The 10000-nt window shown below is 40.3% G+C and overlaps 1 protein-coding gene and 1 long non-coding RNA gene across 2 annotated transcripts in view; one reads left to right on the top strand and one right to left on the bottom strand.

Moving 5' to 3' along the window:
• The first annotated feature begins 1247 nt into the window (after positions 1 to 1247).
• LOC138964369 (uncharacterized) lies at positions 1248 to 6912 on the top strand. The gene is made up of 3 exons (XR_011455087.1): positions 1248 to 1671; positions 3812 to 3894; positions 5521 to 6912. It is a non-coding gene; the product is annotated as an uncharacterized lncRNA (long non-coding RNA).
• Positions 6913 to 8109: 1197 nt separating this feature from the next.
• The window catches only part of LOC138964367 (uncharacterized), a 3335-nt gene continuing 1444 nt past the window's right edge, over positions 8110 to 10000 (bottom strand). The window contains exon 1 of the mRNA XM_070336300.1: positions 8110 to 10000. This exon is cut by the window's right edge and continues 1444 nt beyond it. Within this exon, the coding sequence (XP_070192401.1) occupies positions 8545 to 10000 (1456 nt within the window). The 3' untranslated portion in view covers positions 8110 to 8544.

The raw sequence follows: 10000 nt of genomic DNA, 5'->3' as shown, positions 1-10000 counted from the left end.
CATTACAATACCAGGGCCGGACCCGGGGGGGGGGGGTTCCAGGGGTTCCGGAACCCCACCCCTGGAAAAAGCATGTACCTTGCTTTGAGTGTTGTTTTAAATTTTTTATTGTTTTTTTTAAATAAATTTTGTGTGTGTCTCTAACAAATTTTATTCAATGTGAAATCCGATGAGAAAAAGGTAACCCCCCCCCCCCCCCCACAATGCTGCTCTTAACCCTCAAAACAAGGCCCAGAATGCACCAGATTGCACAGATTTTAACCGTTTTTCAAAAATGTTCCGGGGGAGCATGCCCCCGGACCCCCCAAGTTCGCGCGCCTGCTTCGCAGGCGCGCGCTTGTGGCTTCGCCACTTCGCTGATTTGCCCCCCCCCAAAAAGGAGGAACCCCCCCCCCCCCCTTACAACTCATTTGGTCCGGCCCTGAATACAATACACACATACAAAACAACACAATACAACTTCATTTTTGTGTGAGTGTGAGTACAGACCGATTTTTTTCTTTTAATTCGTCACACTCAATAAAATAAATTGTATTGACTCCTATCACGAAAGGAAAGGAGCATACAGTACATATTGCCACACCACAAAAACATTTACTATCGCCGATTTGCCCTTAAATAAAACAGGCAGAGTGGGGTCAATGGGAGTTAGGCTTATTTCCTGCGGTGATAGTTTTTAGTACAAATGGTTTAACATTTCTTCTTTTTTTTTAATGCATAAAAAAGCTATCATATTCACTCATCCGTGAAAAGAAGCTGGCGTTGAATGTACAGTGCTATAAAATCAACTAAAACAACATCCACCACCAATAAAAGGAGGAAAGGCATATAATATAGTTAAAGTATAGTATAGTATAGTTAAAGTATAGTATGGTATAGTTAAAGTTCACTGATATATTCTCGTGTTTCCACCACAAATGCACATGTTCAAACGCACGTATAAAAAAAATGCTTTGAGAATTTTAGTTTTCGGTTGAATAATTTACGTAGTCTGTGTTTATGTCTGTATTGGTTTAGGTGATTTTGCGTGCGTGCGTGCGTGCGTGCATGTCCGTGTGTGTATGAGTGATTGCGTGTTCGTGCGTGCGTGATTGCGTGCGTGCGTATATATAAATATGCCTTTGTGACCGACACTTTTTTTTCTGCATTCTGCGATTCACATATGAATTCATTTTAATCTCAGCTCAATCAAAATGTCCAGGCTAAATTGCGAATGTGGACAGTCAGGTTCAAAAGATGAGTCACGATCTGGTCATGTCTATCAAACACGACATTTATCGCTGTGATGAGAACATTTATGGCAATGACTTTTTGTTTGAACTTTTGTGACTGATTCATCCTGAGTCGGAGGCAAAGGTGCTTACGATTTTTATGGAAATTTGATGTTGATATAAATGTGTTAAGCAGGGTTCATGGAGAATAATGGGTGTATCCTCAGTTTGACCTTATTTTGTGGCTGTGGTTTGAACAAAAAGAGTTATTATAATGTTTTGGGCGGTTTATTAATCATCAAATATAATTTATAGGAAAAACGTAGTACCGTTACTACGCATACACATTCAGGTGATACAGCTAAATTGAAAAAGCAACCGATCTGTATAAAAACCTCACTTTCTGATCTTTGTTTACTATTCAGGCAGATTCTAATTGAGAGAAACCAGCCGCTGACAGGTAAGCCTGCTTTTTCTTGTTTTGTGTGTGTTTTGTTTGGTGGTAAGTGTTCTTTGAGAGTATACTCACAGCAAAATATGTAGTTGAAAGGCCCAGTCCGCCTCGTAAAAACAGTTCGCCTGACTTTCTTATATCTGGCAAGGCTTTAATATAGGATAAGACCATTCCCCCACTTGCTCACATTCCAAAAATGAACACCCTGACTGCTTGCTATGGTGAGTTTGAATTGTTTTATGAATTAAGTTCCGAAAAAAAGGAACCAGTGCCTTTCACGAAATGAATTCTTAAAAACAAAACAATGTGCAAAGAGAGCACTCTTGCTGTTCATTTTTGGTTTGTGAGCAAGTGGAGGCCAGGACGGCTCTACCCCATGTAAATGCCTGACCAGATCAGTCGGAGACGGTGAGGCGGATTTGGCCTTTAAATTCAACGTTTAAGGGTACTGTTCTTGAATTTCACTTTTGTTATAATGTTGAAGTTTTTCTTTCTTGATCTTAACTTTTATTTCTCATTTTTAACCTAAAAAGTGGAGTTATTTTTCCCCTAAAACGTGGGGTTATAGTCCTCCCCCCCCCCCCCCCCCCCCCCGGAACAGTTGAAAAACAATTGCAAGCTTCATATCTTTTTTCTTAGCATGCAGTAATAAGTTTTCTGGTGTTGTTTTTTTAAGCCAACGCTAATTTGATCAATGATTATATTGTCTGTGAATCAGGTGATCAATATTATTTGTTATTAGATATTGCATATCTTTCCTTTGTGATTGTTATTTCCTCCTTTCTTTCTCTCCATCTTTCTTTCTTCTTTTTTATATTTAGTCAAGTTTTGACTAAATATTTTAACATCGAGGGGGAATCGAAACGAGGGTCGTGGTGTATGTGTGTCTGTCTGTCTGTCTGTGCGTGTGTGTGTGTGTGTGTGTGTGTAGAGCGATTCAGACTAAACTACTGGACCGATCTTTATGAAATTTGACATGAGAGTTCCTGGGTATGAAATCCCCGAACGTTTTTTTCATTTTTTTGATAAATGTCTTTGATGACGTCATATCCGGCTTTTCGTGAAAGTTGAGGCGGCACTGTCACGCCCTCATTTTTCAACCAAATTGGTTGAAATTTTGGTCAAGTAATCTTCGACGAAGCCCGGACTTCGGTATTGCATTTCAGCTTGGTGGCTTAAAAATTAATTAATGACTTTGGTCATTAAAAATCTGAAAATTGTAAAAAAACATAAAAATTTATAAAACGATCCAAATTTACGTTTATCTTATTCTCCATCATTTGCTGATTCCAAAAACATATAAATATGTTATATTCGGATTAAAAACAAGCTCTGAAAATTAAATATATAAAAATTATTATCAAAATTAAATTGTCCAAATCAATTTAAAAACACTTTCATCTTATTTCTTGTCGGTTCCTGATTCCAAAATCATATAGATATGATATGTTTGGATTAAAAACACGCTCAGAAAGTTAAAACAAAGAGAGGTACATAAAAGCGTGCTATCCTTCTTAGCGCAACTACTACCCCGCTCTTCTTGTCAATTTCACTGCCTTTGCCATGAGCGGTGGCCTGACGATGCTACGAGTAAAATGGCATTGCGTTTCATTCTGTGAGTTCGACAGCTACTTGACTAAATATTGTATTTTCGCCTTACGCGACTTTTTGTTTCTTTTTTTCACTTTTTTTTCAATTCATTTCATTTTTATTCATATTTTTTATCCTTTCCTTTTTCGTTAATTTTGTTTTGTTCTTCCTTTATTTCTTTACCTTTTTTCCTTATTTCTTTTTTTCTTTTATATAAACATTGTTTGTTTTGTTTTTTTCTCTCTCCATCTTTCTATGCGTGACGATCATAACATATGCACGTGTACGAGCTGTCTTTACAGAAGACAAGCAACAGTGACTAAAGTACAGAAAAGGCTAAGAAACAAACATGATAGATGATGATGATGATGATGATGATGATGATGATGAAGATGAAGATGAAGATGATGATGAAGATGATGATGATGATGATGATGATGATGATGATGATGGAACTTTATTTTCCATGGGTAGAGGTTTAAGGCTACGCCTTTTTGTCAAAACCTGTCCTTAAAACTAGAACTTAGAACTTCAATGAACGCCTTTTTTGTTACAGGAACAGTTTATTCGCCATGGCCAAACGCATCGCCTACTTCCTGATCCTGGTCCTTGCTTCAGTCGCCACAACGGAGGCACTGAGTGAGTTATTATTGCTATACTACCCGTCATAGGAAAAAAACATAGTACTAACAAGTCGCGTAAGGCGAAAATACAATATTTAGTCAAGTAGCTGTCGAACTCACAGAATGAAACTGAACACAATGCCATTTTACTCGTAGCATCGTCAGGCCACCGCTCATGGCAAAGGCAGTGAAATTGACAAGAAGAGCGGGGTAGTAGTTGCGATAAGAAGGATAGCACGCTTTTCTGTACCTCTCTTTGTTTTAACTTTCTGAGCGTGTTTTTAATCCAAACATATCATATCTATATGTTTTTGGAATCAGGAACCGACAAGAAATAAGATGAAAGTGTTTTTAAATTGATTTGGACAATTTAATTTTGATAATAATTTTTATATTTTTAATTTTCAGAGCTTGTTTTTAATCCGAATATAACATATTTATATGTTTTTGGAATCAGCAAATGATGGAGAATAAGATAAACGTAAATTTGGATCGTTTTATAAATTTTTATTTTATTTTACAATTTTCCGATTTTTAATGACCAAAGTCATTAATTAATTTTTAAGCCACCACGCTGAAATGCAATACCGAAGTCCGGGCTTCGTCGAAGATTACTTGACCAAAATTTCAACCAATTTGGTTGAAAAATGAGGGCGTGACAGTGCCGCCTCAACTTTCACGAAAAGCCGGATATGACGTCATCAAAGACATTTATCAAAAAAATGAAAAAAACGTTCGGGGATTTCATACCCAGGAACTCTCATGTCAAATTTCATAAAGATCGGTCCAGTAGTTTAGTCTGAATCGCTCTACACACACACACACACACACACACACACGCACACACGCACATACACCACGACCCTCGTTTCGATTCCCCCTCGATGTTAAAATATTTAGTCAAAACTTGACTAAATATAAAAACACAGTACTAAAAACTAGGGATGTGTGTTTAAATGCACATCTTTGTGAATACGCCGTACTTTGTTTTTGTCTTTTACCAAGTTATATGACTAGACATGCCATTCTTTCCCTTATCATACTTCTATTATTTTCTCTCTTACTTTTCGTATTAAAAAAACAAAATTCGGGGAGAGGGGGGGGGGGGTGGTTGTTTTTTTAAATTTTTTATTTTATTACATTCAGTTATTAAAACATCAAAGCGCGAAAAGATGCAAAGAGAAAATCGCAAAAATGAATTATTGAGCGAGTTCAATGATGATAATTAGTTTCGAGGTTAGCTTTATAAATCGCTTACCGCTCTGTGGTTGTTGTCAGTAAAAGCAGGAGAGACGAAAAGTTTGACAAGGCAACTTTTTTCTGTATGTGTTTGGATAACTCGTAGCCTTAGATCTATTTCAGTTTACTTGGTCGTTTCACTATTAGCTTCTCCCTCGCAGACAAAATTCTTACATTATCATTTCTTTTGGTTAATTCCAGTGTTGCTTGAACGTGCGCAGTATTTCCATACGGACTTCATTTGTACTCGGGAAAAGACTGTGCGCTTGAGTTACCGGCGGCGTTTCAAAGTTTTTGCAGGTCAGACGACCGGTCGGGTTATGTTTTTTTAATATTTTTTTATTTATTTTTTAAGGTTTTCATACATTTTAAAATGAACACGGACACGCATTCCAAATTCCAGGGCTGCGTTGCCGGCGGGGCTTAGACTACTGCAATCAATGGAAAACCACTCCCGTCTTCTATGGCGACTTCCAAGGGGACAAAGTCTGCTGTCCAGCTGTCCAAGGCCAAGCCGTTCAGGCCACTGGGTTTGCTTATCCGGATGATTGCCACTGCACCATTGGAACAGCTGAACAGTATCCCGGTTTCGGATCCGGTTCTTCTGCAGTCGCAGCGAAAGGATTGGCCATCGTTCTGACCGTTCTTGTAACCGGTTTTCTAATCTGATTTGTTTTTTTGTGGTAGTTGTGTAGGATTGTACTGCGTATAGTTTGTGACCGCTGCAAAAGTATTTTCTTGTTTGAATGTTTTCTTTGTACATGTAGAATTGTTTTTTGTGATGTTTGTGGCTGTTTTCTTTCCCGTTAGTGTGAAATGTGTTTGCTTTGAAAGTAAGCTGCATGCAATATGAACTGCGGCTGTTCACTACTGATGATATATTTACTTACTAAAGTCTGCTTGCCTTTTGTCAAACGTTAACATGTTTCTTCTGATGGAGAAATGTGCGTTACATATTTCTGTGTTCCCAAGAGACCAGATAGACAGTATAGCAAGAACGTATCGACATTGTTTTTGCCGTTTAAGACTTTGTTTCTAAGTATCAAGCATGTTTCCCAGATGTTGTGTGAGAATCCTTCTTCCAGAAGTTGTGTGTTCGTAATTTGAATACATCGTCTTGTGGACGTTATTATACTTTCTTATTTTGCGTGCGTGTGTGGTGTTTTATTGTTACATCCGTTTTCATACTTTTTTATTTTATTTTTTTATTTTCTGTTTTTGTTTTGTTTTTTGGCTGTCCATCTTTGTGAAAACACCTTTGATTATGCCTTTAAAAAGTTTGACAAGAAATATCTGTGTTACTCCCTAGACACTCGAAAGCTAAGGAAGAAGTCAAACATTGTCCAATACCAAAAAATGACACCTGCGTTACTTTAATTTACAGCAATAGTTTTGATCCTGTTGCTTTGCTCGGGGGAAAAAATCACACAAAAACGCACACAAACTCTGGCGTTTACACCTCTAGACGCACATGCGTTAGAAAAAGTGTCATGAAAGGGACGCATAAAGTCCACCTCATGGTGATTAAGATCACACAGCTGCAGTACTTCAAATGTACTGCCACAGAAATACCGATGCGTCATTCATGATGTTATTTTTTTCACGAAAGAGATACTTTGCTTGTTGTTCGCAATATAATGAAATAGAATAGTTACGTGTCATTGTCCTTTCTATTCTATCCTTCAGTAACTTTAATTCTGTCTGTCTCTCCTTTTCTAAACTTTTTATGAACTTTGAAGCAATTTCTAAATAAAAGAAACTGCCCATGAAAGGCGATTAAAGAGTTAAAACCTAACATGTGTTTAAATATTGACGTTTGTCCCGGGTTCTGTCTGTCTGTCTGTCTGTCTGTATGTCTTTCCATTCTGACTTGAAGTAATTTCTGGCTGACACCTGACACAAATGTTTCAATATTGACGTTTGTCTCGGGCTCTGTCTACAGGTACATCTGTCAGTCTTTCTGTCTTTCGGCTGTCTGTCTGTCTGCTGGTCTCTCTTTTTTTCTCCTTTGTGTGTCTGTCTCCTTCGATCTGTCTGTCTGTCTGTCTGTCTTTCTCTCTCTCTCTCTCTTTGTCGTCTCTCTCTCTCTCTCTCTCTCTCTCTCTCTCTCTCTCTCTCTCTCTCTCTCTCTCTCTCTCGCTAGCTCGTGTGTGTGTGTGTGTGTGTGTGTGTGTGTGTGCGTGTTTGTGTGTGCGTGTGTCCGTGCGTGCTTGCTGAGTGTGAGGGCGTGCGTGCTGAGTGTGAGGGCGTGCGTGTTTTGTGTGTTCGCGCGTGCGTGCGTGTTTGCACGCGCGCGTGTGTGTGTGTGTGTGTGTGTGTGTGTGTGTGTGTGTGTGTGTGTGTGCGTGTGTGTGCGCGCGCGTGCGTGGGTGAGTGTGTGAGAATTCGCGCGCGCGCGTGTGTGTGTGTGTGTGTGTGTCTGTGTGTGTGGGGGGAGGGGGTGTGTTTGTGTGTGTGTCTGTGTACGTGTGTGTGGTTGTACTTCCGCGCTGAGTGCGTGTCAGTATGCGTCTTCGTGCTTGTGTGTGGAAGAAAATATAGAAGTGAGACAGCATTTTAGAGTGAGAGTGAATTTTGAACAAAAAAAGGTAAAATCGAAAACATTTGACTCACGTTTAATTTGGCACTTATTATTTATTTTGTAATGACTCTTGAATCAATAAAAAGAACATCAAAACTAACCAAATTGCGCCTAACCAGTAACGTCAGTCCTGCGTGTTACTATCCGTACATATTGATATTTACACTTGAAAAAGTATTCCAGCATTAAAAACATTATTCGGTTGTTATGTGGTATAGTACAAGAATACATACCTACATGCGTCTATTAGCAAGTTACAACCGTGGTGATTATTTTTACAAATGTCACATACTGTAGCGCAGATATCTTGTTTTAGGGAACAGTAAAACAGCATTTCTCTTTGGTAAATGGTTTAAATGGAAAAGCTTAAAATTCTCCAACAAACGTTCTTTCATTTGGATTTTTGTTATATTTAACTTTTACAGGACAATGACATTTCATTTTACGGGAAAAAAGAAATGTAATCGACGTTGACCACAACAGGAAAAACGTGTATTTGCCATTAACAGTTACTTGATACACTTGTCAAGACATGCAGACAAGATATATGATGGTAATAGTCATAATTCCACACAAAACATGATCACTGCTTACTGCATAATTTCACCGTCCGTCACCATCTTCCAGAACCCAGTTCCAAAAATAGCCGAAATTCTTTGGCCATTTCGGCAAATGAGTCAAAGACAATCAAACATTGCAACATCTCTTGCAACATATCTGGCTACTCTCCAGTTTCAATGAGCAAAACGTGCTAGGCTAACGAGAAATAGCCATTAGTCGTTTTGTTCTGATCGCAAAAAAATAATGGTCACACAAGACCTCCCTACCGCTTCAAGGAAACCCATCTTAGATCCGAGCATCCGAGACGCTCGCTGCCGTAGTGGAGACAGACACAGACTGGGTCTGGTCGGCTGACCCAGAGTGACATTTCTCCCCCATCCGGGCTTTTCCACGCAGCTTCTTCTTGAGCATGCGCAACACTCTCTCGTTGACCAGAAAGGCCATAGCGATGAAGGCGCCCTGAAGACTGTTGAGAATGGCAAAGATCCACATCAGCCACACCCACTGGCCGAAAGCCACACCCAGCCCGAGCACCCAGGTAAAACCCAGGGCGGCGGACATCTTCACATACACAAGCAGCCGCTTGCCTTCAGAGCGGCGAGAGCTGGCCATGCTTGAAGCGCGCGTGGTTCTCTCTATGCCGAACACTGCAGCAAAGAACGCCAGGAGGTTGACCAGAAGAGAAATGCCAAGTGGGACAAAGAAGAACCAGACAGTGGCCTTGGACTCTCCGATCCAACCACAAACCTTTTCTCCGTAACCTACTTCAAAGTTGATGGACGGGGAGAAGTCTAGAACGGCACACGTGGCCACAACTGCCAATGGCAGACCCCAACATACCAGGCTGTACCTTCGGAAGACTCTGTCAGCTTCGTAACGAGATTTCTGACTGACTGCTGCAGTAAAGAAGGTCAAAGCCATGTGAACCGCAAGGCAAGAGACCCAGGCGAAGGCAGCCAGCCATACAAAGTGAGACAGAGCAGCCACGAAATGACAGCAAGTTTTGCAAGGGACTTCCACCATCAAAGTCAGGTGACCTACGAGCAAGCAGGCCACGTGGGAGATCGTGACCTTACCAGGCAAGGTACGCAACTCTGGCAGCAAGAAGTAGACAACCAGAACGAAGGCTAGAAGGAGAACGGAGAGAGCTGTCAAGATCAGCATCAAGTAAAATTGCTCATGACTGAAGTCAAAGAACTTGAGCTCGGTCCAAAAGTCGTTCAGGTTCTTGAAGTGCGAGCAGACAAAGACTCTATCGTCGTGAACTTCGTACTCGTCTAGAGCAAAGACCATACCCGACTCCAGTATCACCAGAGTGCCGTTATCTATCTGCGTTTGATTCTTGGGATATTCGAGAGTCGCACACAACAGGGAGGAATTCCCAACTTCTTGCTCGCAAAGCTCTGCTTGTAAAACAGTGTGCATCGGCTCTGGGTGACGTGAGAAACCTGATCTGAGGACAAAACTGTGTTCATCCATGCTTCCTGCGAGGATTACGTTCCCCGTCTTATTTGGTTCTTGTAGACCTTCTCCTTTCAGAACTTCGCTCTCTTCGCTTTTCCCACGACTGAGCAAAAAGCTGAAGTAAACATTTTCAAGCGGATACAGTTGCTGGAATCCATTCTTTCTAAAAACAACAAAGATTCTGCCGTCCTTTCTTGTCATGTTCGCTTCATCCAGGACTAACGGAAGTTTTCCATCAGGACAAACGGAACTCACGTCCTGAACGGTGGTGTCATGA

Source organism: Littorina saxatilis, linkage group LG4 (assembly GCF_037325665.1).
Source record: "Littorina saxatilis isolate snail1 linkage group LG4, US_GU_Lsax_2.0, whole genome shotgun sequence".
NCBI lineage: Eukaryota > Metazoa > Mollusca > Gastropoda > Littorinimorpha > Littorinidae > Littorina > Littorina saxatilis.
This window is presented reverse-complemented; position numbering and strand designations above follow the sequence as displayed.